General features: G+C 38.1%; 1 protein-coding gene across 5 annotated transcripts in view; it reads right to left on the bottom strand.

Annotated features, from left to right (window-relative positions):
• RNF19A (ring finger protein 19A, RBR E3 ubiquitin protein ligase) overlaps positions 1 to 26,174 on the bottom strand; it is a 57,379-nt gene that overhangs the window by 9,959 nt on the left and 21,246 nt on the right. For 4 of the 5 annotated variants that reach the window (XM_083866995.1, XM_083866999.1, XM_083866997.1 and 1 more), the window contains 4 exons: positions 10,536 to 11,286; positions 4,605 to 4,813; positions 2,623 to 2,767; positions 1,890 to 2,052 (listed from right to left, as the gene is read on the bottom strand). In XM_083866995.1, the coding sequence (XP_083723121.1) occupies positions 1,890 to 2,052; positions 2,623 to 2,767; positions 4,605 to 4,813; positions 10,536 to 11,152 (1,134 nt within the window). In that variant the 5' untranslated portion in view covers positions 11,153 to 11,286. Of the gene's footprint in view, positions 1 to 1,889; positions 2,053 to 2,622; positions 2,768 to 4,604; positions 4,814 to 10,535; positions 11,287 to 12,099; positions 12,325 to 26,174 lie in introns of all 5 variants that reach the window. The other variant, XM_083866996.1, reaches the window with a different exon arrangement.

Below are 26,174 nucleotides of genomic sequence, written 5' to 3'. Positions count from 1 at the left end.
TTCACTCCATACTTCTCCCAAGAGATGTGCCTTGGATCCAAAAGGATTGAAAATATTCATTAATGTGGAGGACAGAAGGAGAGGAGTGTGCTGAAATTCAGGCCAATACAAGCTGGCATGAATGTATAATTCTGCAAGAATGCCAGAATTAACTCCAGTTGTGAGAAGCTCAAAAATGGTCTGAAATGACCAGATGCAGCTGAATGACAGTGAGTTCAAGACTATCCATAGGAAGAAGCCAATTGCCTGAATTACAAGTACATGAGAAAGGGTTTGTGTTTTAGAGTACACAAAATGAAAATAGCACATTGTTGAAGAAGAGGTAACTGGTAATTACTGGTAAAGAAACACCCTTTCCTTTTACTCAGCAGTAGTAATGCTGCAGCTTTAACTGCTGTATTCAAACTGGACAAAAAGGTGGTATTAACAACTACAAGGAAATTCAGAAAAGGAGAATCAGAAACCTAAATGAGCATTTTCTTGACAGTTCGTCATGAAAAGCTGGAAGTCCTAGGTTTGTCAAGAACAGACCTAAAGTATCATTAAATATGTAACAGCATATTGCAAACCACAAGGATTCTCTGCATCAGCTGAAGAATAGGGCAGTAGGAAGCTAATGAAAATTCTCTTCCTATACCAATGTTAAAACCCGTAAATTTTTCTAAGGAAACCAAGCTTGAAGGGCCTGTGGGATCTCCATCGTCAGATGTTTTGAAGTGCAAATATTTGACAGGGGTCACAGAGAAATGACCACTAAGCAGTGGGGTACAACAGAAATTCTCAGAGGCTGCCCTCACAGACTAATGCTTTGAGACATTAATACATGAAAGGTGCTCTGTGATGGGGTCCTATTCCAAAATATGAGAAAAGCTAATCATGCAAATGTAATTTGAAACAGGTAACTGCTGCCTTCTTCCTCTCCTCACTTAGAAAGGTTCCACCGACTGTATGGGGCTAAGCCCTAACAGAATAAAAGGGTCAAAACCCAACTGTAGCACAAAGTAGGGTACTTGCTAGAAAGATTAAACAAATGCAGTGGAAAAGCTGCAGCCCTGAACATTTTGTCTAGCAGACACACTCCCCCTTCCCTCCCCAATAAATGCAGAATTATGAGTCTGTCCCAGTCACGGTGAGAACCCATGCTGATAAAAAGCAGAAAAACTAATCTTCCAAGCCATCATTTCAAAAAGCCCATTTCCAAAAGATTAGATAACTTATTACTATATCTTAAATTACATATAAAAGTTTGTTGATTACTTTATAGTAAAAGCTACTGTATTTTTTAAGAGGAAATATATCAACTGCCTTCTGATTAACATGACCCTTTCTAGCTCCTTCTCAGAAGTAAAATGAAGACAGGCTAGCTAGCACTGAACACTGCTCCACATTGCTGGACTGGCCCAAGGCAATTAACAAGCTGTCGAGTATAAATGCTTAAATATGTGTATGCACAAACCTGAACTAGCATAATTTTATACTAAAATTCTGGTAACTTTCTGCTTTTAAGGAAAAAAAAAATCTTTTTGTCTTCCTTGTGCTCTAAAGATTGTTTAATTCTAAGGGACAGAAGGAAAACCAGAGATTAAAACCAGAGCAATTTTGAATGAAAACCATGCAGAATGTAGAAATTGGAAATTGTTCAGCGTTTTGCTCTGCATGTTTTAACAGAACCCAGATTCTTGAACACTACTTTTCATTCCTGTACAACTGACAGAAATATCCTTAAAGCAGGCATTCGTTGGTTGGTTTGGTTTTTTGGAGATTGTTTGGTTATTTTGTTTTGGTTTTTTTTAGAGGCCAGTTATGATACCCAACTTAACATAGTATTAGCCAAGCCATACAATAGAAGGTAAAACCTGAAGCATGTTGGGAGATTAAACACTTTTTACCTTACGTCCCACATACACAGGAATTCCAATAATCATTGCAGGAATAGCAATGCCAGCTATTAAGGCAATTCCTACAGGAGCTCCAACAAGTGTCCCTAGTTGCCATAGGATTTTCTTCTTACGGCTCCATGGTTTCTTTCCCCAAAATGTGCAACCTGATGGGCTAATAGAGAGAAATAAGAAAGCTGTAAAGAAACTGTAAATAAATCAACTTAGCTATACACTACTGAACATTTTTCTAGTTACAAAATTACTGTCCTTAGGTTCAAGTTACAGATGTAACACATCAGCGTTTATTTCTTCAATTTATTTTTTTTTTTGCCTTGAGAGTGTATTTTGCAATGTAACAAGAAGCATAGTGCATATTGCTACACACCAATCTTTGGTTTACAGTAACATGTATAATCAGAACTTCGGTATTGCCTAATACAAGGACAGTATAGCTGTATTAAGACTTCAGGAAAAAGAGGGTGTGTTAATTCAAAATACTTGATCTGTCCTAAGAACACACAGCATGCATAAAATTTACAAAATATTTTAAAATAAAAATAATAAAGCACTAATTTAAATACATGTATTGAGAACTGACTTAATTTTCAGATATGAGTACTTCAACCGTGATTCTCTACTCCAAGAGGAAAAAAGCCAGACTTACAGTACTTGGGAATCTCCTTCTAAATACTTTAGAAAACAAATTACCAAAGACATAGAATTTTTTTTTTCTTAAATGTACCTTAAATAATGTAAATCCGAGATCTCTTTCATACATAGCCAACAGAATTCACAGCCACAGACAGCACAAGTCATATGATTGCAGCTTCCATCATTCATTTTTATTATATAAGCAGCACAGCGTGGGCATGGCTTTATGTCATCAGCTGTTTAAAAATGAATATTAAAATAATATCAGTTCCTTAGACAAGCAAATACAACCACAGTGCAGACATACATTGAGGAAAACTGATTGAACCATTATCTGAAATCAGGTTGCTTTACAAATCTTCATTTGGCCATGACTTGGTATCAAATTCGTTTTTACAAACATTGGATCGAGCAAAACTAATGACAACAAAGTGTATTAGGCCACATTCAAGTAATTGAATAGTTAATGCATACTCTCTGTTCAAGGATTTTCTAAGCTTAATGAAATATATATTAGAGTCTGACATTAAATATGTATGCTAACACAGGACTGATAATATGGTCTCTTTAAATATAATCCGCTTTCACATTTCATGCTGTTATGAATCTGACACTTGAATATTCAGTCTCCACTCTGTTAACATATCTTAAATCCATCTCCCCATTCACATTAATGCACTTCTTTGGTATTGCCAACCTCCTCTTGAGTCCTTTTCACATTCCTACTTTATACTTACTTACTCCCTAAAAAATATAGCAGAAGAAAACTCTGGAGAATCATTGTGTTCTCAAGTCAAATGTGGAAAAAACGAGGTTAAGTGACCAGCTCTGTCAAACAAGGGGTCATTGAGCAACAGTGAAATACACATCACGGTTGTGATCTTCACTCCTGTTTAGCACCTGCACTTTAGGACAATCTATTTATTCACAACAGCAGAAATACCTTGCAGCTCCTAGTGCAGAACTCCAAGTTTACTGCCTCGGTGCTACTAGGTAGGACAAAGGGAAAGGAGAGCTCATACTCCATAGAAAGAATACCTAAAGAGGTGCAGAACTAGCACAACAAAGTACCTCTACCACCCCAGTGCACAAAGAGTAATCAGCTGAAAGGATTCATGAGCTACTCCCACATGGGAGCACATGCACAGCTGACAGGGCAGAAAGTAAACAGAGCAAGTTCTTCAGCACAGGAAAGGCAGAACTACTGCCCTTCAGGGTGAGAGGAACTGAAAGGCTGAGGAAAGGAGTTGGTGCACTAATTTTTTGGTTATTTTCAAGTTTATTTGAAAGTTACAGCAAAATGCCAATCTTTAGGGCAAGATGGGATGCATTGTTAAAATAAGCTAGTGCAAACTACAAATTAGAGACTCTCAGTCTGGGGCTGGATTGGAGAAAAACAGCTCTAACTGCAAGGTGCAAGTGAGACTCTTTACCCCAAATATCTAACTTGCTGGTTCAGGCAGAGACAAAAGCTGCCAAATAAATCAAGAGTTTGGTAATTCAGAGCCAGTTCTTATCAACAGCAAACTGGAATCCTGATGTGCTAAACACTACTCTGAATAGTTTACCCTCTTTTTTGGGGGGAGTTACAAACAAGCTCAGCTTAAAGAGATGGAATTGTTTGGCTTCTGGTAGACAAGACAGATGACCATTTTCTAGAAAACTAGAAATTAGTACTAACAAAGATGTCAAACATCAGGCCTAACATCAGAGTAATAGTCTTTTTGAAAACCTAAAATCAGTGGTTACCAATTTTAATTTTAACAGCTGGGAAATTTCACCTACAGTGGAGAAAACAAGTATACTTAGTGATACAACTAAAAAAGTCAACATGCTATATGTGGGATGCCTTGATGACAAGCTTTTAAGACTTAAGTCAGATGCTCTGGTCACAGAGTACTTCAAAGCGTAACATTCAAAATTTTAATTCAAATTTATAACTGTTATTTTATGTTTCTGAAAGACAAAGCATCTATCTACCATGTCACCATTCCATTCTTTCCTTCTCTAGGGTTAATTGTGCAAGTGTACAGAAGAGATGTTTTACAGACACAGCGCCCTAACCATAAATACCTGCTGCTCCAGATTCCTGGCTGTAACTGATAGACGAGGAACGGATTGTTCTCAGGCGCAGACTCTGAGCTCTCTCCTGGCGAGCAGCATCACAGGTCTGGTTGGGATGCCAAATCTGTTTACAGTGGTAGCAAAACTCAGTTCCACAGCCCTCCCGTCCACACGTCAGCTTGGGGCAGCTGGCACATCCAAATGCGATCACTGCGTATCTTTAACGAGCAAAGGGGCAAGAGAGAATTTTGTTAATAAAACCAGCTCTAAGTACAGAACAAAGCTGACTAGACAGCTGTCAGAGCAGCTGAAGCAGGTACAAAGGCAGTGGACATCAGGAACTGACTACTTCCTTCAGGAGATGGCCAGCACCAGTTCCTGAGCACCTCTTTCCACAACTCTATTGCCACTGCATTAGATTGAGACTGTACAGAAATACTATAATCACTGCAGCACTCACTCACCTTTACTCCAGGCACTATTCAAACATACTTTATTTAAAGCTGAATGCAACACTCAAAGGTTTACAGTCACCAAGAAACCACCACAGTTTGCACTCTTCCTCTAAGTAGGAGAGTGGGACAATAAATCCAAAAAAGGTGTTTAAGCAATTAGGAAAAGTTATGGTTTCAAAAGTGTCCCAGTCACAGTGGGCACGTCTTAGGCTGACCCTGTCCATGAGGGAGGATCCATGCTCAGTCACCTGCAGTGTAACCTATAGCTGTAATGACATCTCATTTGGCACTGCCAGACAGTTTAGGATTTTACTAGTTGCCTTTTATCATGAATACCACTATTTACTTTAAGTTGATGTTTGTTAACTCTTTGTATTTTAAAATGTGAAAACAACAAACCAAGTATTTCATAAATAGGATTTTGGTTTCTCAATAATTAGGGCATTTTTTAAAAGACATTTCAAAAGTAAATGCAAAAATTGGTAAGAGTTTGGGCCTCTATGCCACCTTTACTCTGACAGTACTACAGAGCAAAAAACCTCCAAGAATTTTGAGACTTACAAAACTGTGTCACACTAATTTGTAACCAGACACTACATGAACAGTTCTATACAATGAGTTGAAGTGACAAAACTATTCCTTCATTAGACCTGCATTTCAAAGTTCACATGATAAAAACAGTGTGATCATATTAACAGCAAAAACAGATGCATGGTTTTATTCACTTGAACAGGGGCCCTGAGTAGACTTCAACAGATTTAGAAATGCAACAAGACTTAGGTTTCTGTCTATTCAAATGAAGGTAATTTTGTTTTAAAAGACTGTTTATTTTTACCCCCTTTCCATTTTACAACTGTTGCATAAATTAACCCAAAATATTCATTATTAGCAACGATACTTTAAAAATATTCCCACTCACAAGTCTGTCTTAAAATTTAGCTATTTTTATTTAAGTAGCTAGATCTGAAACTCTGCAAAGTTAATGCAAATCCTATCCCTTCCATTATTGTTTTAAAACGGTGTATTTGATGTTACTCCCTAGGAAATCTTGCAAACAAATAGGACTTTCAATGTTTAACTTACAGATGATGCAGTTACAAATGAAATACATGCTTGCCTGTTTGCAAATATTTCTTGCTTTCCAAGTAGAGATTTATTTCAATAATTGCTAGACTCTTCTATATTGCTGCCAAGTTAATCAGCTTCATTTTCCCCACTTTCTGCAAACTGAAGAGATAATTGCTTTGCATGTACACAAAGAGATTCTGATCCAAACACTTCCAACATACAGGAATGTATTCAGGGCTTGCTAATGTTAGATCAAAAAAAATCTCAGAAAGTGTCAGTTTATATCTTGCTGCCTTTCCTATCCCTAATAAAGCATGGGCACGTCCCTGAAAGCACTCCCTAATTTGGACTGAGGTATTTGGCACACATTTAGAAAGTAACTTTTTAGACCAGAATAAATCTCAGTTCAAACTGTACAGGATTACAGGTTCAGTTTAAACATTTGCATTCTTTTTAAAGGAGATGTGAAAGGCTAAAGTCCTTGTTTAGGCTGAGAGAAGGGACAGCTAAGCAAACTCAGAGTAAAACCCAGTAAAACAAAAACCAGAGGCAGTGAGCAATTAATTGAAGGCTGCACAGTGAAAAGATGGATGAAGAATCTGAACTCCTTTGCATGATCTGCTTTTTGCTTGATAAAGGTATGAAAATTTAGGAATCACTGCCCTCTTCTAATGATGTCAGCAATACAATCTCAGAGCAAAACCATTAAATAATTCAAACAGAAGAGAAGACAGAACACATTTGGAATACTGATTCAGTAATGCTTGTTAAAATTACACTGGAGAACTGGTATGAAAAAAAGAATACAAAGATACTGGTCTAGGAGAAGGCTTCTATCAGTGCTCCTTCCCCAGGGAAGGATCCCCTATGTGACAGTGTCTCCTATCAAGCCACTGCTGGTAGGTTACAGCTGGTCCAGACTTTTATAGTGTTTCAGGTAAGAACCACGACGAGGATGCATTTGAGCTTGCAACAAAAGCTGTGGCTGAAGCAGCCCAGGGTCAGAAAGTCTGTGGTGCCAGTGGTATGGACCATTCTGGCACTGGGTTGCTCTAGTGCAGGAGACCCCTCAGCTGCCAGGCAGAGCCCATCCAGGGCAGAGCTGCTGCAGCAGAGATTCTCCTCCAAACTGATCTGCAGTTCTCCTGTTGGGAGGATAATAAGTTCCCTATTGGGACAGAAGTAATAGCAATACACTCAGTACTGTAAATAACTTTGTTTCAAGATCTGTTTGGTTCATGTTTTGCTGTCCCTAGGACTTGTTTTTACCCAAAGAGAGTTGAAACAGATAGGAAAAAAGAATTATTTACTTCTTAACTATTAATTGTTGCTTCCTTAGAACTCAGGAGACCAATGATGTAAAACCCTGTAATGTTTTAACAGATTGATCTAGTTTCCCTCCATTTTTTTTCATTTCAGGGATCAAAGTTTTAGTAATTGCTTGCTCTTTATCTGGTCCAGATTTTTGACTTAGTGTGATGCCCAAACTCTGAAACAATACTACATGGGATGTTTGATCAATGCTGAGAGAAGCCAAAGCACTGTTATGCACCATCCATTTTTTATTTATTTGTGCAGTAATTTTTTCCTACCAAAATGCTCCATTTCACACCAATTTCCTATTTATTACCGTACTTGTTTCTAATCTTAAAGTCAACTTCAGGAAATTATGCTAGTCTCTGAAGTTATTGCACCTCTCCTACTTTGGGATTAATTGCAAATTTAGAAATACATTCCATCCAGCTCCTTCATGAAATACTTGATCCACGCTACAAGGCCATAACCCTCATGCATTCTGCCAGTACCACATTTCAAAAACTGTTCAGAAAAACACCCTCAGCTTTAATTGCATATTGTACAACTGGATTAGCTGCTGAAGCAATTAGAAGCTGCAACTACTGTTGCGCCACGTAATTATTCAAGCAAACACCTGCTGATCTAAGTTTGTGTGTACTGTATGGCATCATCTCTAACAGCACTCGTCAGCAAAGGCTCTTCTGTGGAAGTCTGGGTAGTGTTTGCTTCCCTAAACCTTACACCTGTACATTTCCTTCCTTCACCTTCCTGCTAAGCTCCACCACAACATCAAATCCCCATTATTACTTTCCACAGCACTCCCACTTCTCCTTCCTACCTCTCTCTGTGCTTTTCCTCAGTTGGCACATACAGACTTGCCAGACAGTGCTGTGGTGGCAGCCTGAAAGCCAAATTTAAATTTTTAACTGGAGGATTCATACAGAGGTATTACTCTTGCTGGAGGCACTACTGTCTTTCTGTTGTTCAAGTAGTATTGTCTTTCCCTTTAGCTACTTAGATTAACTTTTGCTGAATTATCAGTCCCTGCTGCCCAACATATAAGGGTTCTGAAGGTTTCAAAACTATAAGGAGAAGAATGGGAAAAACACAACAAATGATTGTAGGAGCTCTTATTTGTTTAGGATGACAACCAGAAACAGTGATCCTCCTGAGAAGTACCCAAGCAGCCAACTTTATTCCACTTTAAACTAGTCATGAGAATTTAGCGAGGAGGCACTATCTGTGCATTAAAAGCAGAATTCATCTATCACTGAAGGATTTCCCTGCCACTTTAAGTATATTAGGAAAAATCATGGTCTCAAAAGCACAACATAAGGTTGCCCATGCAGCACAAGTTTGTTCCCTTCACACAGACACTGGCAGAGTTTATCTGCCTGGCAATATACTGTATTTTCCATAGGACTCCCCTCCCAGAGTATGGAACATGCAACAAGCAGCTCTGGAGCAATGATTTAAATACTTGCTGCACACTAATTGCTGTGGTCCCACATGACTGCATAGAGCTTTACCTTTGCTCTGAAGACCCACTTTTTATTTTTATAATGGTGTTATCCATAGCAATTATCACATCACAGTTTCTGACCACTGAAAGATACTTAGGAGGTTTATTTTAAAAACAGATAAGAAAATTGAAGCATAAAAACCAAAACAGGTTACACAAACCTGCCCTTAGTCTACTTAATCAAGTATTAAAAAAATATCTAAACTACTGAAACATGGTTTAATAGAGAATAGTTTGACAGGCCTTAAATGCTTCTCCTCAGCTTGAATAATAACAGTTTGTAACACAGAAAATCAGGGCAAAGCATACTTGTGCCTATCAAATAATAACTTCTAGTGGTTGTTTTCTTTTGCAGTAATCAAAATATTAAGAGTAAACTGTACTGGCTTTGTCCATATGACTTTGTTGCAGGCTCATGCAACCAAAACATCCCTCAAGTTATTTTTCCTTCTGTCATCAAACTATGCCACAGCAACACCATCCACTTTGGGCCAGATATGAAACTATCACTTTTCCAGTCCCTGCTTTTGACTTGCATTAGCAAATGCTGTTTCTTTCAGAGTATGAAAGCAAAATTGCATTTGAAGTGAGTCCTAAATATTAAGCAGCTGGTTATTAATATTGGGGTATTTAATCTACCTAACAGTCAGTATTTAATCTACCTAACAGTCAGCCCTATATGGCTTGTTCTCCTGCAATATTCTTCCTTTTCTTCACTCTACTAACTGCTCATCTGTGAGGCTTTGAAACAGAGCTGTCACCCTCTGAGCTTTTAGTGTGCACTGCACATCTGGATTGCAGTCATGCCTATAATCTTTAGCAGTATGATAACACAAACAATCTCTAAAAAAGCAGCTTGCTGAAGAGTGGCATGAGACACCAGCAGCACAAAAGCATGATGAGCTGTTGCTCAGTAGTACTCAGACTACTTAGAATTTAACATGGTTTCAGAACTGTTTAAAGTATTAAAGCAAAGTTAAAACATTACGTTCCCCAGATAATAAGCAGGAACAAGCTGATTATCCAAACATCAGAATCCTGCTGACAAGCAACAAGTGCTGTCTCAAACAGCCACGAGATGGAAGATATCTGAAGCAGGAGAAGCCTTTTAATTCAAAGAAAAGCTTAAATCATTTTCCACAGTTAAAAAGCCAAATTACCCACTGTGCTTTAATAAGTTAAATTACAGTCACCACATTTTCAATTCTCTTTAGTTTGAGCTTTGTACCATTGCTTTGGCAGTGCAACATTTAAATTTCTTTTGCTTGCTGTAAATAAATGGCAGGCTTTGGCATCTACCAATAAAAGTTGTTTGACATTCCTGAAATTCTCTCTGTGCAGAAAAAAACAAGAAAAACCTAGTCGAGAAAGCATTTTATTTTGGAAGGTGGTTGTAGCTTGGGGTGGGTTCTTATGTTTTCATTTTCATTTGTTTTGATTTCTTGTCTTTTTTTTTTTTTTATTGAATTCTGCCAGCTACTTACTCATAAAACTGTAACAACACCCTAAGTAAAGCAAGTAACTTTTCAGAAATTATAAAGCTATGAAAATGATGTATTGACACTGCCACTTTTTTGCAAGTATAGGAAAAATACATACCCACAATCTGGAGCTGGGCACCATCTACAATCAGGATCTGCAACCAGCCATCGCCTAAGCATAAACTCTTCATATTTCTCCATCAAGATGTCATCGTTTAATATCAAACGAATATCGTGAGGATTAAAACGTTCTGAGCATTCTGGGCAGCTGATGTTAACTCTGCTCTCAGAGATTTCTATCCGGAGATACTGACGCAAACAATCCACACAAGATCTATGGTGACAAGTCATGATCTCTGGGAACCTGTCCTTGGAGTGCCGCAAAAGGCACAAGGGGCATTCCATGAAGTCTCCACTTGGTTTGCTGCTAGAGGTTGTTCCGTTATCAGACGAGGTACACGTGGAGAAAACAGAGTTCTTGTCTGCACACATTTCTGAATGAATGCTTTCAATACTTGCAATTCCATCAACACCTCCATTTAAATCCCTAGACTTGCGTTTTGTGTCTTTTTTCCGCCGGAAAAGGGAGCCCAAGGAGATCCTTCTTTTCTTTGGTGCCTTTTTAACCGATGGCAAGCTCACAGAGGAAGCAGAAGACTGGAGGTCCCGATCAGAGCCCATTTGCCGATGTAAACTCATGTCTAGGTCACTCATCAGAAAGGGGTTAAATTTCATATACAATCCTAATCATTTTTAAGGATCAAATAGAGGCAGAGCATACAGGCATATTAATATGTAATCCAGTTTGAGAGTCTTCATGCAGAAAATTCACATGTATCTGCTTCCAGAAAATCCTTCAGAAGAATTTCCTGTATTAGGAGAAGAGATGGGGAAAAAAAAGCAGGATTAGAATCACAGCTATCACTATTGGTTCTGAAAGGTCATAGCACTCTACTGACCTGTTATTCCTACTACTACCATCTTTTCCTCACCATCTGACCCAATACCTCTTTCTGGCAGCTTTTTCTAGCCTTTACATCCTTCTTATCTTAACAAGCCTGAAACTTCCTTCTGGCCAAGGACCATCTTTGTTACACTTAATCAGTGAAGAGAATGGCATCTGTACTCCCCTGCTCCCCCAAGGGAAGTGTGTATGTGCCATGTGTCTATGCATGTGTAGAAATTACCAAAACTCAAGGTGACAACCAAGTAAATATGCAAGTTCTTCTATAAAGCTTAGCAACAGGCTCACAGCATTGGAAACTCTTCTGTTTTCTCTACCTTACATTTTCTGCACATGTGATAAGGTCAAGTACAAATCCAATACAGTTAATTAAAAGAAAGATTACTCAGTGTTTTTTGAACCATTTAGACTGACAGCAGAAATTAAATTACTGTGGCTAAACAACTCAAGATATTCTCAAAATCTGAGGATTCTCAGAAAAGTATGCATATTTATAGCAAGAGGCATCTGAATATTTCAGGGAGCAGAGCCACAGAGTGAGTGACAGCCAACACTGCTTGATTATATAGAACTTGAAGGGTATGGCAAAGACTAGAGTTAAGGTGACAACATTTGAATTTTTTATCAGATATATTTCTCTAAAAAAAAAAAAATAAAAAATAAAAAATAAAAAGACCCCAAACCAGATTCCCATCATATACCAAGCTTCAGTTATTACCTATGTACAAGATGACACCAAGGATTTCCTTCTGTTCTCTGCTGCTTAACTGACTGCACAGAGAGAAGAAAGGAAGAACTCTTCCTATTTTCCTCTGACAGAGGGAAAAGCCGCAGATCATCTCCAACCAAAATCATTAAGTTCTCCTTAAACATGCAACTACTCCCACTTCTTAGAAGCTTGACTGTACAAGACGTTTTTTTTTTAACTTTTGCTGAACTGCATCTGTAACAGAAGAATGAGGAGGCAATTCTTAGGTGACACCAGTGTTGCAAATCTGCGTGCAAAAGCACCGCCAGAATCCTTTCTTTCCCCATTGTTTCCCAACGGACCCTACCAGAAAGGTGCGAATGGGTTTCTATGACCTTACCAAAAGATAAGATCAGAAACTGGATACTAAAACTAAGTCCAAAGGTAGAAACAAAGGAATGTAGAGATGAATGCCTCTGTTTATAAGAGCTAAGCAGTCTGCACAGCCATTAGAGACCGGCACAAATCCAAACATGTGCTGTATCTCCGGAACGGGGTCACTGAGCCGCTTGAGTCAAGACTAAGGAAGTTTCAGGAGACAGCTGACCAGCAGAGGAAACAGGAATCCCTCTCCAAAGAGGAAACACAGAAATAGCCCACAGGCTGTCCTCTCACCAGAGCCGTGCATGCAGCAGATCCACTGCTGAGCGCTCTTCAGACCACCACAGGTAGCTGTTAAGTGTGTACTCACAGATAGCCAAGACAATACTACTCAGTTTAGAGTACCACTCAGCATGGCAGTACTCCACAGGAATACTGCCTTCCTCAAGTGTAAAAATTAAAGACAAGAGAAAAAAGGAAAAAAAACCCCTAAAAATCCCAACCAAAAAAACCTGTACATCTCCTGGTTTTGATAAAGAGGTCTTACTTTGAGCCCCTAGAGTTTTTTTCATAATTAAAAAGCCACCATATTCTTTTTTTTTTTTTTCAAATTCTGAATTATTACTGCTTTCTTCTTTCTTCTTCTTTTCTAATAAAGGAAAATCTTACCACTGTGAACATATTAAAAAAAATAATCTCAGCTTACTCTCAGAGTCTAAAATAAAGAGTCTAAATACTTCAAGAACATAACATACTCTTCCTTCCCTCCTAAGGGAACATTTTTAGTAAAAGGAAAAAAAAAAATCTATCTTGGATGCTTTACCTGCTCCTGTTCCCAAAACAAATTTAATAATTTTGCAGCCGCTGTTTCTCATTAAATGAACTAAACCATTCCCTGATCTTAAAAAAAAAAAAAAAAAAAAAAAAAAAAGGTGAAACTGAAAAAACCTGCTCCATAATTTTTCCATAATTTTGACAGAAGAAGACATCCTTGTGTCCAGGATCTTGGTATTATGTTATATCATAGACAGACACAACTGGTAGACCATATCTGAAATATACTACAGATATATTGCTGACAATTAAATACAAATGCTTAGAAGTGCAAGAATAACCTTAAAAGCATTTTTATAATTGCATAATTACTAACAGTGGTATGTTCACACAGATACTACCAGGGCAGTGGGAATTGCCAACCTCCTAAATCAGGAGAGTTCATGAACAAAATGAACAGCAAGCAAAGCATTCATTTCAGGCAAAAAGTCTGTTGTTTGTTTTTGTGGGTTATTTGGGGGGGTTTTGTGTGTGTATATATATTTTTTTTCTTTTATTTTGGAGGGGGGTGGTGTTGTGTTTTTGTTTTTTTAAAAAACAGAAAAAGGTAGGAAGTAAACACAGTAACAGAGCCAAGTCTATGACTAAAAGCCTTCCCCTCCCCCCTTTCTCTGGAGAGGAAAGAATGTGTATTACAGCATTTCTGCCAGTTCCAACAGATGTACAAAATCAAGAAATAGCAGTTCTGGTGATGAACTAGTTGTACTTTTTTCTTTTTACATAAACAAAGATTCTCCCATGCTGTAAAAAAAAGAGACCAGGACATCCCATAGTTCTCTCTGCATAATGGGATCTGATAGCAGTCTCTCTAAAATAGAAGATCTCTCTTCTAAAGGAAAATTTGACAAGATTTTTGAAAAGAAAAGTTGCCAGTTCCTTCAGACAATCATCAGTTATGTTCTTTAGGTTTAAATGCATAAAACTAGTTTTAAAACCCAAGCTCTTCCTTATGTAGTAATTTTGGACTGACATTCTAGTGACATTCAAAGATGACTTTGCTGAAGTTAAAAGATTTAGTAGATGATTTATTAGAGGAAAAAATGAAGACAAATGTTACAATGCTAACAATGATCAGAGCTGTACAAAATCATAAACGCTTTACTAGCGCAATCTGGTGCACTGGCCAGTTCTCATGTTGCCCAACCCAATACAGCATCTGCATGTTTCTGCTGACAAAAAGAAGTAAAAAAAAATTGATTCTGTGCAGCCAGAGAACACAATGTTTGTATTATTCCACTAACAACGAGTCCACACGAAGGGGACATGCTGTGTGCAAACTGAATCTCTGAAATCAAACTACTCAAAATGAGCTGAGACACACAAAATACGGTAATAATAAACAATCTGATTTTCAGGCAACATACGTTGCAAGTTTTGCATTACTCTCAGTGACCAGAATGAACTCTTGTCAACACACAGAAGAAACTAATATAGGCAACAGCAAACAGGCAGAAAAACCAGAGTGCAAATCCTACAACTTTTAAGTTCACCACTGTTCTCAACATTTCCTCAAAAGCACTTACTGACTACAGAAAAACCGTATTTCTGGCTTCCCGCCATGCCTAAAGCCCTACCACAAATCCGAATTCCAGCCATGCCTCGCATTCTGCTCGTGCCACCGACTTACCACAAAACACCAGTTGCCACAGCACAAACACACCTTGTCATCTGAAGATGCATAAATGGCATTTACAGTTGCAACTCACCTACTAAGTATTAAGCTGGCATCCGTTCCTTCTGCAACCCTGCCTAAACTATTTTTTAGGGAGATCTAATGAGCATCCAACTAAATTCCTTCAATAGCTCTTTATGACCATGCTCGTTTAAATAAATGGTATTGCTGACCATATAATGGAGGGGAAGGGAAAGGAAATGGGAATAAACTTGCAAAGGGAGAAGATTTCAACTCAAGAGATGATTGGGGTGATGAGTGTCTCCTAATATGGCTCTCCGTGGCACAATCTTTGCTTTTCTCATCGATTTCAAAACACTTTGGAAATGCCCTAAGTGTGGCTGAGAATAACCCTGCTGATTTTGCAAGAGAAGAGTGACAAACGCCTACCTCCATTAACCAGCTGCTGGGGAAAATTAGCTCCCTCATGCTCCTAACTGTCCTCCAAACACATCAGAGGCACAAGCTCACATGATGCTTGCTCTTCCATTACACACTCCATCTGGTGTACAGAGGCAAAAAATCAGAGTCTGTCATCAGGACAAACAGCTTCACACATGTTTGCAAAACAAAGGCAGGCTTAAACATCAGTGTAGGAAAGGAGAAAACCCACCATAAACATAGATGTAACTACATCAGCACTAAAACACTTTAAATATTCCCTTGTGTAATTGGTGCTTAAATGGCAAATCTAGCCTTCTGTTCCAAACAAACTCTCCATCTTAGGCATTTGCTCCTTCAACAATTTAACCAAGCACCAACTCTGTTAGCATAGTGAAAGCTATTTCTTGATTAAAATTGACTTTTAATAGCTTCCTTTCTGACATCTGCAATTCCCAACATCTATACTCTCTAGATGCTTTCTGAAATGCACTGATCCAGCTTAAAGAGAGCTGTAAAAAAAAACCAACTTCAGAGCTTGAATTTCAAGCACCATCACAGATAATTCCTGCTTTCCTCTTCCAGTGAGGAGCTCCTGTCAATCACACAGCATCCTAAAATTTTTAAGCTGTGATGTTCTTAACATAGAGGAATCTCTAATCATCTAGAAGAGGCACGAAAAACAAATTTTCATTTTCATTTAATCCATGGTCTAAGAACTATAAACATAGTGGAATAAAATATAAAACAAAGATATGCAAAAGTTGAAGCTACTAAATGAAATACCGGCACACAGGATTTTGAAATGGCAAACAAGTACCTCATTTCAATGGCCATTCTTTAAATGTCAGCTCATTCCACCACAGTTTTTAAAACTGAGGAAAAAATACAAACACTTTTTCCCTGAGGATTTCTAAAAGAATATACCCCTACTCACTTTAAACCTGCATCAGGTTCAAGTATCCATCTGGCATTGCTGAGTTAAAAGAGTGATGAACAGCCTGGAAAAGTTTAACATCTCTGACAAGTTTAAATGTTGACATCTCTGTGCTTCTGCAACACTCTGTCCCATTAAAAACACCTCACCATAGTCATGTCAATGCACATGGGGTCAGGGCATGTTAGGACTCTTACTTGGTTTTATTACAGATGACTTAGTACAGACAGAACCAACACTTTGCAACTTGGAAGAAAACAGATGGAAATTATGTTGGAACAACAAAGGTTCTGGCAGAACCTTTATATGCACTAAGATGAAAAATAAAATCCTTTAATGGTAAGATAATGCAGCATATTGTGTTAGGCAAATGCATTTTGTGCAGGTGAAATGCTTAACTGCAACAATTAGAAGAATACCTTTATGACTCCTTCAGTATATTTCCCTTCATAATCTAAGATCAAGAATAGCAACATTTTCCATGTAGTGTTTCAAAGACTGAAGAGGTCTTTAACCTCTTCTCTTTAACCTTTCAAAGACACTTCAACTTAATTTGTGTGCCATTTTTGATGTCTTCTAATTTGATTTCTAATAGAAGGTGAAATAAAGGGTTGATAGTATTTGGATTAAATTGAACAGTTAATTCTACAAAAGAAAGTTAACAAATTTGTATCAGAAGATTTCTCAAGCTTTTAGCACAAACTCAGACATACAGATACTTATTAAACATTTACAGTGATTTGTTACAGTATGACACACAGGATGCAAAAGAAAGTCGTCAAAGCTTCTTAAATAATTCACTTAAATCAAACTGAACCGTGTAAAACTAAATATATGCTCATGCAAATTTCACTTCATTATGACTTTCCTCCTTTGAAAAAGGGCACCAGTATGGTAATCTACATGTTACGGAAGTAAGTCTTACCTTTCAGACACTTTTGCAGGAAGGTATCTTTTACTTTCTATCTGGCTTTGTTCTAAGAGCCACATGTGTGAATGCTTTTCTTAAAGCATGAAGAACATTTATGTTCTGTTCTTAAAAGTTACTGGAGTTGCTCCTACTAGTAGTAATTCCTTTCCAGAGTGAAAATCACTTGATCATTTAGTTAATTACATCTCATTTCTTCATGCTTACAATGGACTATTGATAGCTGCAGAGGCCATTATTCCAAAACCAGAATTCCCACATCCGCAACTAACTCAAGTTTTTCAAAACATTTAGAAATTTGCCATGTCAAAACTTAAAACTTCCCATGTCATCGTTAAATGACAGAAAAACAGCTGCAGTGAAATAGTATCACTTCCTTAACTTATGTAAATCCAAAAGACTGGGAGCAGAGTTCCCAGCAAGTACCATAACAACATTCACTTACTAATTTCACACTGGAGCTCACAGTGGGCTCAGTGGAGGTGCTGACAGGATCTGGGACATGTCCATACCAACACAGTAAGCAGAACAGGGGAGGGCCCTTATCCCTAATTTGAGAGGAAGTCAAACTGTCTGGACTAAGCCAGCTTGGCACATGTAGGCCATTGCTTTAACATATGGAAGCCTCTACAATGCAGAGTCAGTTTACTTTAGGGAGAGTCTTTTAATAATTAGTCTCTCCTGACTTCTTACAGAGAGATTTAGGTTAGATGTGAGGAAGAAATTCTTTACTCAGAGCACAGTGAAGCCCTGGCACAGGTTGCCTGGAGAAGCTATGGATGCCCCATTCCTGGAAGTGTTTAAGGCCAGGTTGGATGGGACCCTGATCAGCCTCATCTAGTGGGTGGTATCCCTGCCCATGCAATGCACGGGTTTGGGACAAGATTATCTTTAACGTCCCTTTCAGCCCACAATTCTATGATTTGATGTTATTAAAACTCCCTGATATTAATGGATTCTATCATACAAGAATTAAGAGAAAAGCATTTGTGAGGCAGAGATTAAATTACCTCTACTGACTGTTACCATGCCTCAGTTTGTTCTAACTGCACTTCATTTTTCCTTAAGGTCCTGTGTCAATTATGTGGAAATTGTATTTTCACTTACAGAACAAAGCAATATTGTTTGTAAAACAATGACACAAACAGACTGACTATGAACCCACTTGGGCTCAAGGACTGAGAGAGTCAGACTGACTCGGCATGAAAATCAAAAGATTGACAGTATTTAAAATACAGAGAAACCTACCTAACCTTCTATTAGAATTGTTAAACTGGTATACAATGTTCTGTTTAAAAATTCATAATGGTATGTAGCACATGACAAACCAATCCTGACAGCTAGAAAAAAATCTTCAGCAGCTTATTAAAAGAAAAAAAAAAGTTATGCTTCTTCCTTAGAAATTTATGAGCAATACATCCTGTATCATGTGTCCATGACAGCTGCTATTAGGAAAGGAAGTCTTGCAAGCTGCTCAACTCATTCTGAAAGTCTCTGAACAAATGACTGGCAAAACTGTTCCGCTGGCAGATAATGCCTGTAAAGAAGAGAATATGCTCAAAGTGCCTCCCTCAGTTGAGTGGCAAAAGGGAGAGAATTTCTTAAATTCTAAAAACATTGATTTTCCAAACCAGCAGCATTCAATCTGGGTATATTGTGTGCAGTGTGGTCAACCAAAGCTAAGAACACAGTGAAGAAATGCTTTCTATGTGTGTATCTGCAGGCCTGTGTTTGTTGCAAACAGGACTCTGCAATTTTCCCTTATCTAACCCAGCAGAGCAATCTGAGTTGAACCATGCACTCATGCGCTTGCGTGTCAAAAGCTTCCCCAGTGCACCGTGGTGCCTTCTGCAAACAAATGTACACCAAACTCTGCCAAGAGGAAACCAAAGTCTTGGAAACACTGAAGGGAAAACAAACAAACAAACAAACAAACAAACAAACAAAAAACCACACACACAAAAAAAAAACACAACCAAAACACAACAAAACCAAGAAGGAAGTAAAACAAAAATCATCAAAACATTTACCTATTTTAATACTTTAATCATTAAAATCTTCACACTAGGACAATGCTTTTCTCGCAAAAGTCACTGGAATGTATTCTCTTAGTGCAATGATGGGCATGTATTTTCACTTCCAAATATTGTGGAGAGATTTATTTTTATGCATCTGTATCTATATATAGATATATAAGTAATGTTCTAAAACATTTGACTAGCTAGTGGTCTGAAAAGTGAAAGCAACACTAAGGGATTTAAAATTGTACAAGCTGCCTCTGCTCTGTACCAAAAAAAAAAAAAAGAGGTTTAATCTAACTGTATTAATACTTTCATTCCTGCAGTTGCTTTTTATTCTACACTATACATTGCAAAATAATCAGAGTACAGACTTACACCAGTGAAATAACAAAAGATAGTTTTTATTTCCTGCAGTGTCACCAATCCTGCAAGTGGAAAACATTGCAACACTCCTGAATGCTGAGATCATTCCTACAGAAAACTATTCCAAAATAGAAATAACCAATACCAACAAATTTCCAGAATAAGCAGATTTAATTTCAGGTCTGTAATTTTGCCTGGTCAAACAGTAATGGCTACATACTGAATTCTGACAAGCTTTTGTTTTCAAGCAGCCTTACAAGTTTGTCCCACTATAAAAACAAACCAAATAAAGTGTACCAAGACATAAGGTGGGACAAATATTGTAGTAGATCTGATCTGGAACCATGAGCAGGAGTTCCAGAAAGAGCACACAGACAGAATTTGAACAGCATACCAGAGACAGCAGCTTAAGGGGATATATAAGAGGTTATAGACTGCAGTTCCTGGTTCCTAATGATTTTTAAATTCAGCAAGAGCCAGAGTTTCTATCTTGCACTGAAGGGAGATATTATTGATTGTCTGACTGGCAGCATCTTCCAGCTCTGTTTCATTTCTGGCATAATCAACCTCTACTTTGGAAGCAAGGGAAACAAAGAAAAAAATACAAAAATCCAACCCAGAAACACCAGTATCCCATTCCCCCCTCCCCACCCCAATCCAGAAATAGCTTTGTCTTCAACTAAGAAATGCTGGAAGCTATTAATGGATTACTTTTTTAAACATTCAGTGCTATTTTACTATTTACAAATACAAAGTATATACCAATATGCTTTGCATAAAACTTTTAAAGTAAACAAATTAAATGGGAGTTGGAGTTACTAAAAAGTTGGTTAGAGTTTTGAATTCTTCAGCAACATCAGGTTAGGCTGACTAAGGAGACCTTATCATGGGGATAAGAACTTGATCAGTTTCTGAAAGTCACTGTAACAACTCACAGTAATTTACTTTGCCAGTATCTCAGCCACTGAGAACTGAACAACTGCCTTGCATTGGTCTCCTTTGATATATCTTTACAGGGAACCAATCATTTTGGTAAATATAATTCAATATAAAACTTTCAGAAAAGCTTGGATGACTGAATAATCCATGCCTGCCTATTCTAGCAGCAGCAATTCAAGGATATAGACAGAAACTATCACAGACTTTTCTGAACTGTCTTATGGCTAATGCCACAACTTCTGAAACTGCCCTCAGGTCAGGCACAAAGTTGCACCAGCCTAACCAACCACTCCTGTTCACTCAGGAGGTGAGATTAGGTCAAAACCTAGCAAAACACATTCAGTTCTCGTGCAGCCTGACCTATTAATTTATTCTGTCAAGTATGTTAACTGAAAAATCCTGCATGGATATATTTCACCAAGTCAGTTTTTTGTAATGAGAGTTCTAAATTAACTGCTGCAATATCAATTACAGACCAAGATTAAAAAAAAAAAACAAAAAAAACAAAAAACACCAAACAAAAAAACCCAACCAACCAACCAAAAAAAAAAAAAAAAAAAAAAAAAAACAACCAACCAAACAAACAAAAAAAACAACAACAACAACAACAAAAAACAACACAACCCGAGAGCAAAAGAGACAAAAACAAAGACAGGGAAAGGTCTAGCCAGGGAAACAAAAATACTCCATCCTGCCAGAAACACTGCCTGTAGCTTCCAGACAGGAAACTCACGGCCTCTAGAAAAACCATTGGCGTCAGGAAATGGCAGAAGTACCATGAAACTTATCTCACAGCTGAACTTAATGTAAAATGAAGAGAGAACATTAGAAAAGGAAAGCAAAGACAAATGGACTAGCCACAGATGTTTGCTTATGAATACACTAGGTGAAAATTTGAATCTTACTGATGTGTCTTTGGAAGAAAGAATTAATGGAAAAGATTATTCTAGTCCTGCTGCAAATAAATAAATAAAAAACACCAGGTTGAAAAGATCGAGCCCATTCAGCACAAGAGAAGGGGAATGATCTAGCAGCATTTACAGGCAGACTCCACTAGCACTGTAAATATGTAAACAAAGCAAGAAAAAGCTGAATGCCAGTCATTTCAAGTACATCTGATGCTGTACCTATGCTGGAAATACAATACACGCCAATAGGACGAGTTATTCTGCCAGCACAATTATCCCACCTACAACAACATCATACCATGCCAAAATATATGCTATGTCAGCACACAGCAGGATTTAGCCAGGTTGATGAGAGTTTTTCCAAACGTTTTTCACTGACGTCAGCACAGACTGAGGAGTAAGCAGAGTTCCTCTATGCACAACAACTGCTGCATAAAATGGGCAGAAAAGTCATCACAAACACACCCACTCATGGCTTTAAAGACTTAATCTTGTGAAACTTTCTTAAGCTTTACTGCCTTCTTAATGGTGTTCAAGCACAAATCAATACAGGGGAGTTTGTGAATCTCCTGCAAGCCACAGGCCTCATGCCAGGTTATACATTAGGTCTCAAAGTGCTGATGAGACCCTCGCAGTGCTGCCACATTCTGGATGGTCAGAAAGCTTTACACCAAATTTTTAAAAATAAATACTCAAAGGTTTCCTGCTATGCTTCACACATTTACCAACAAGGTCAAAAAAGACCTGTGAAAGACCTACAGTGATGTTCCTCTGCCAGCTGAGGATGCTACTGCAGTTCTTAGTGACACAAATGAGTGTATGCCAAGATGTAGTTGCACTATTCCACTTACTCTGTTACTTTTAAATTTGTGAATTACACCTCCATTGCCAGGCCTCACAACACAGTATTTCTGAAATAACTCCCAAGCCCTCATGCTTTTGAGGAGGGATTACAAAGCTTTTTCCCCTCCACTCACCCCCTCACATTCAAACTCACATACCCTTTCTGTGTTGGATGTTACTTTTTTCCCTCCAAAGCATCATCTTAAACAGCTTTCTCCATAATTATAGAAACATCATTAGTTGGGCCCCTTTGTGCAACAGGCTGTGACACATCATCTATCTCCAACAACTACAGGCAGAAAATACCAAGCAAGCATAATGCAATTCCTAGAAAAGCTACTGTGCTTTTTTTCTCCATTATTTAGAATGGCTAAACACTTCCTAATTATAGTCTCCAAACAAACCTGTATTTTTTCAGGTTCTGAGGTAAAACCATACTTTGTGGTTTTTAAATAGTAACACTGGTAATATGCCTTCAACTGTACCCTTTTAAATAAATGTTTAAAAAACCCCAACAGCTTAAGTCAGATTTAAAAGCTTCTCAGACCACAGAAATATCAGATTTGGTAAACTGAATTAATGCAGAAGATGCTGCCTCTAGCCATGAGTACCTGTTAGCCTAAACCTGAGATACAGCCCTCAAGTGTCGAGATGATTTCTTCCTGGAAAAAGCAGCGCAAACAATTTGCAAACACAAAAGCCTCTTATTTTTAAAATCAGCTGCAACACTACAGCTTGATTCTGAATCCTGACACAGTGGCATTCTGTTCTGCTCTGATGGCTTTAAATATAGCTTTGCTGAGCTGTCTGCATCCAGATAAATTTTAGATGAAACAAGTACCTTAAACTGAATATAACACACAGGCTTTCATATTTACTTTCAAGTCATAGATATTTGTTTAATCTGCAGTAACAGAAGTCAAATCTCTGTTCATCTTAAATCTAAAATACCAGTTTCTCTGGTGGCTCATAAATTCACAGTGTCTTCAAGTCCTGGCTTTCTTTCTACTTGCAAGTTAACCATTAAGAATTTCAAATTGTAGTAGATGATTATTGATTTATTTTCTTTTTGCTTATCTAAACCTAGTGTTAACACTATGCGGGGGGAAGGAGGTCCTTGAGCAATTTATTTAGTTTGCCTCTAAAAAAATATCTTCACTTGAAACACCAGCAAAGAATTGTTACTGTAACTGCAGTTTAAAGAGCTAAAAGCAATATCCTGCCAGCCAATAGTGTCAGGCACAAATATTTACAGAATATTCTGAAACGTCTTTAATAAACAAATGGGACAAAACATAGTTTATCATGTACATTTTCTACCCACAAAAAGACATAGAGCAGCAGCAAGATTGACTCCCAGCGACACCTCCCAAGTCCCGTTTCCATTCCAGCATCCCCATTATTCCAGAACAGAGCGACTGAGTGTGCCAAAGCAAAACCTCACCCTAACTTTCCTGACGTCAGAGTTTTCTTGCCAGCAGATGCTTTAGAAATAGTTACATTAAATCTCCATTGTGCTGTGTAACTCAGAGCCTGCATTCCTGAATCAGAAACTGAATGCAAAAGAGCAGGAAGAGGGGGAGGACAAATTCAATTTTTCAGCTGGAGAATACAGCTGTATCTGGCAGAGTCTGTCCATGTGACTGGCTTGCTTTGCAGGCTTCAGGTGCATTCCCTGTCATGCAGAGGCAGGAAGGGAGCACAGCAGTGCAGGGAGAGCTGCAGAGGAGTGAGCACACCTTGTCCCTTCTGGGTGCACCGCCTGACCCAGACATAGCCAGGGCAGACGGCAGTGCATCTGCCTTCTTCTCCAAAAACAAACCAGATGCCTCAAGGAAGAAACATTTGAATTATTCTAGAAGCAGAAACCGGAGCCAAAGCCAACAGTTTGAATACTCTGCGGATTGCTGAAGACTAAGTGATTGCTGAAATTGCCTGCAGACACTGGTCCATGTTGGTGGCAGAATACCTCACACTGGCTGCCCGGGGAATGAACAACAATACTAAAAAGATAACTAAAAATAACTCAGAAGTCTCCCCTATTCACTTTTTTTTTTTTTTTTGACAGTGACTAGGGTTTACCTTTGCACAAATCCAACACCAGTAACATTCTGAATTTTTACTCAGAAACACAGCATTCACTCTCAGCAAGCTACACAAAAATATGATGGCATATTCAAAAGTGCGTGACTCATGTCACAGATCCCCACACTTGAGTCTGTAAGCAAAATGATCTTGCAACCATCTTCATACCTTACTCTCAGCTACTCCACACATTTATAATAAAAGGCTCCCTACTTCAGAGCCTCTACCTTACATCCAGCAAGTGCCAGATGAAACAGAAGAACCCTCACTGAGGACAGCATTCTGAAACAGATTTATAACATGGATTCTATAAACCTGCACTGAACACTCAAAGATAATGACACTTTGCTTCCACAGCTCCTGATATGAGTCTGTTCTCTAATGAAAATCATCTTGGGGAGAAAACTGAGCATCTGACAGAGACACCAGACAAAACAGAGATGATGCTGACATTTAAACAAAAACCAAACACAAAGAGCTTCAAGTTTCATATTCACAAAGGGCCACATCTGTCTCTAGATAACCTGGTGACACTATCAAACATTACTGAGTTAACTGTAGCTTTCTATCCCGTTCCAACTCAGTGCACTGATATCTGGACAAACCTGTATTTGTATTTGCTATCCCACAGCAAGACTGCATCAGTAGAAAATACCTGGACACAATGCCAGCTGCACTTTAGAAAATCTGGATATCACAGCTTTCTCCCCCTCAACTGTAAGGATTATTACACAGGTATAACTCCTAAGTGCTAGTCTGAACCCAGATCTTTCTTTTGGCCATTGAAACAGATTTTTAAAATGCGGTATGTTTTCTCAGGGTGGGTGGGGAGGAAGAAGGAGCAAGAATAAACAAACTCTGAAAGTACTAAGGATTTCAGAATGGAGTGTTACCACACCAGCTCTATTCTTCAGGCAGCACAGAAGTGCCGACAGCAAAAGTGAAACACATCTGTGCAAGAGCTTTTTTTTTTCTCTGCAAGTCTGCTTTGTAATGCGGGGTGAAACTTCAACAGAATGAATAAATATTCTTGATGACTGTTTCATATTCAGTCTGAAATGCACTTCTCTAGCCTTGTTATATTGCAATGTGTGTGTGTTTCATTGCTACAGCTAGTATAGACAAAAATTAATCATACACTGTACCAGTGCCCGAACAGAGAATAAAACAAGTGCAATCACTGTTACTGAGGAACAAAAGTTTCCTCCAAAAATGTTGGTTGCATATCTGTTTCCATTGTAGGATTAACCTTTCCTAAGAATTAAACTTGACCTGAGAAATAAGGCAAATGTCGAAAGAGTTCTAGTGGTCTACAATGAGACATTTTAATCAGACCATTTTAACATACCTAAGTTGATAAAACAGGAGATTTAATGATTTAATAGTTATTTAGCAGCTTCAAGTCTATGACTGAAAACAGTAGACACTAACGAATTCTATTCTGAAAAAATGCAGTCTCTAACATTTCTGGTATATTGTCTGTTTTCAGTAAGGGGAGTTTATTCTATTTTCTAACCAATTACTCAACATTCCACTAAAAAAAAAAAAAAAAGATCAGAAAAGTTATTCAGAAATTAATTCTGAAGTTCTTTTAGCTGTTCCTTCATTCACATCTTTCATGCTCACATCTTTTAGGATTATGAACAAAGGTATTCACAACAACTCACTTTCTGCCTGTATTTCTGACCTTTCTGATTTGCAATCCCACTGTTCACCACTCATCCTTAAATAATTCCAGAGACAGAAAATTATCAAATACTGTATGAAAGAACATAAATGATTCCCCATTCTCTTCAAGTTGTGTGCAACTACA

The sequence above is a fragment of the Zosterops lateralis genome (genome assembly GCF_965231275.1).
Source record: "Zosterops lateralis genome assembly, chromosome: 1".
Lineage (NCBI taxonomy): Eukaryota > Metazoa > Chordata > Aves > Passeriformes > Zosteropidae > Zosterops > Zosterops lateralis.
Note: the sequence above shows the minus strand (reverse complement) of the source record. Positions and strands in the feature narration are given on the sequence as shown.